Source organism: Egretta garzetta, unplaced genomic scaffold (genome assembly GCF_000687185.1).
Source record: "Egretta garzetta isolate BGI_Z169 unplaced genomic scaffold, ASM68718v1 scaffold161, whole genome shotgun sequence".
Lineage (NCBI taxonomy): Eukaryota > Metazoa > Chordata > Aves > Pelecaniformes > Ardeidae > Egretta > Egretta garzetta.
The window spans coordinates 1,516,194-1,518,251 of NW_009258754.1; the positions used below are offsets into that span (position 1 = coordinate 1,516,194).

At 42.1% G+C, this 2,058-nt stretch overlaps 1 protein-coding gene across 1 annotated transcript in view; it reads left to right on the forward strand.

The window, feature by feature from the left end:
- Positions 1-1,971: 1,971 nt before the first annotated feature.
- PAX3 (paired box 3) overlaps positions 1,972-2,058 on the forward strand; it is a 93,926-nt gene continuing 93,839 nt past the window's right edge. The window contains exon 1 of the mRNA XM_035888837.1: positions 1,972-1,999. Coding sequence (XP_035744730.1) covers positions 1,972-1,999 — 28 coding nt within the window. The remainder of the gene's footprint in view (positions 2,000-2,058) is intronic.

Sequence of the window (2,058 nt, forward strand, 5' to 3'; positions counted from 1 at the left end):
CTGAGGGGGCCTTCCCGGGGAGCTGGGGCTCGGGGGCGCGCGGGCCTCCCCGCCGCTGTCCGGAGCGTGCCCCGGTGTCCGTGCTCCCTGATGCAGAAGGACACGGGCTTGATTAAAGAAAAGCGGTGTGCTGTTGCCCCCACCTGGAAGATAATTGGAGAGGTTCACTGTGGTTAGCAGCAGAACAGGATCACAATGTTACACGCTTTTTGTGTTTTCCCTTTTACGAGTACCTGTGGAAGAAGCTGTAACAGAAATGTATTACCTTGAAGAGACTGAGCCAAAGTGTCCCTACAATGTATTGAGTACGATTTTGTTATAATTTTATTAGAAGGCCATCGAGCCCTCTGTTGGTTGCTTAAAATAAGCTTTAAGTCTTGGAAATTCTCATTTAATGTGGGAGATCGAAACACTACATTGCACACAATTTATGGAAGACAATTTAACTAATGGAGCTCTAAGGTAGAACTAAGAGACTCCTGTGATAGAGAGTAATCCTTCACTGGCCATTGATTTCAATTTTTACCCAGTGAGAAAAGCCCACATTAAACTACGGACTTTCAGCATCACTGTAAAAGTGGAATGCAGTAGCATAACTTGTGTATTGAACGTTTACCTTCAGTCGAGGTAGCTATAACAAGAGGGTGGTTTTCCCTCTTGGTAAGTTTCTCTTCCGTGTTACCAGTTTCTGTAAAGGCCAGTAGAAAACGTTTTTGTTCTGCGAGGTCAGAACATCAACAATGTCTTTGAAATGTGACGAGATGCTCATCATATGAAATGGAAAAACAGTGCCGTGCAGCCCTTCTTGTCGTACGCGAAGGAGAGCACGCTATATAGATACTGTTCTGTGTTGCAGGATAATTCATTTGGTGCCTGAATTTTTTTTAACTTAATTAGTTGTTCTAATCTATTCTATTGGGAATAAGATAATGCTGCTTATTCCGTGTTTCTACACAGTACTGTAATGGAATGAGGTAATTATTTTCATGCTTAACAATTCAAGAATTTTAAAAGTGATCTTTTAGTATGTGTACTTTGCAAGCTGTCTGCATGATATTCGGGCAAGTATCCTCTTAACAGACCCTCACTCGACCACTTCTATTTATCACACGGGCAAAGGAATTTACTATGTAGAAATGTAAAGACAGCAGGTGAGGGTGTGTGGTGTGTTTTATGACTGCACAAGTGACGTGTACTGTGCATTGTCCTGATTACCACAAATCTGTTAAAAAAAAAAACAACCCTGATGCCCAAAAACCCCCACAAACCCGAGCAATATTTATACAGACTCTGTTACGATGGACACAGTTTGTGGAAACAGTGTGTGATTTTTGTGTCACTTATGTCTGTTTAGAAAGATCCGCACCAGCCTTCTAAAGTCGTGTATCACAATGTAAAGGCCCTGAGGAGATAAATGACTGGGATCAGCTGTGGCTCTGACCGTGGTTCGTGTGTGTAGACCAGTGTGTTCAAACTTGGAGTTGCTCGCTAGCCGTGTAAAAGGTGTACGCCTCCTAAAATCAGGCCTGACCATTAGCCCCTGTTGACTTCAGCAGTAGTTGTGGATGTTCTGCACCAAAGAAAATCACGAGACTTTTATTTAAGCATCTAAATGAGAATTTAGATGGTTGACTTCAGGTACAAGCATTTGAAAATTTTGGCCTTAACCTCTCTGTTCTTCAGTTAATGCATCTGTAAAGTTTGATAATAGCGTTGACCTACCTCACAGGCAAGATGTGAGGCTTTATTTATTAAAGTTTTTAAGCAATTGGAGATCCTTGAAGAGGAGGTGCTATAGAAGCAAAAGTATTATTACAAACGGTACTGTAGTAAGAATAAATATGTGTAAATTAATGGACATAAACAGCAGCAATGTTTTCTAAGAAAAATAAATACATAAAATATGTACATGTGTACATCATATGCACCCATACATGATTTCCCTGTCTGTGCTTCTCCTGCAACTGCAGCATGCGTATCGGCATTTCTATTCGATCAGGTAAGCTCCGGTACCCCGCAGTCCAGGCGAACCCACCCAGCAGCCACAGCCCCAACTCC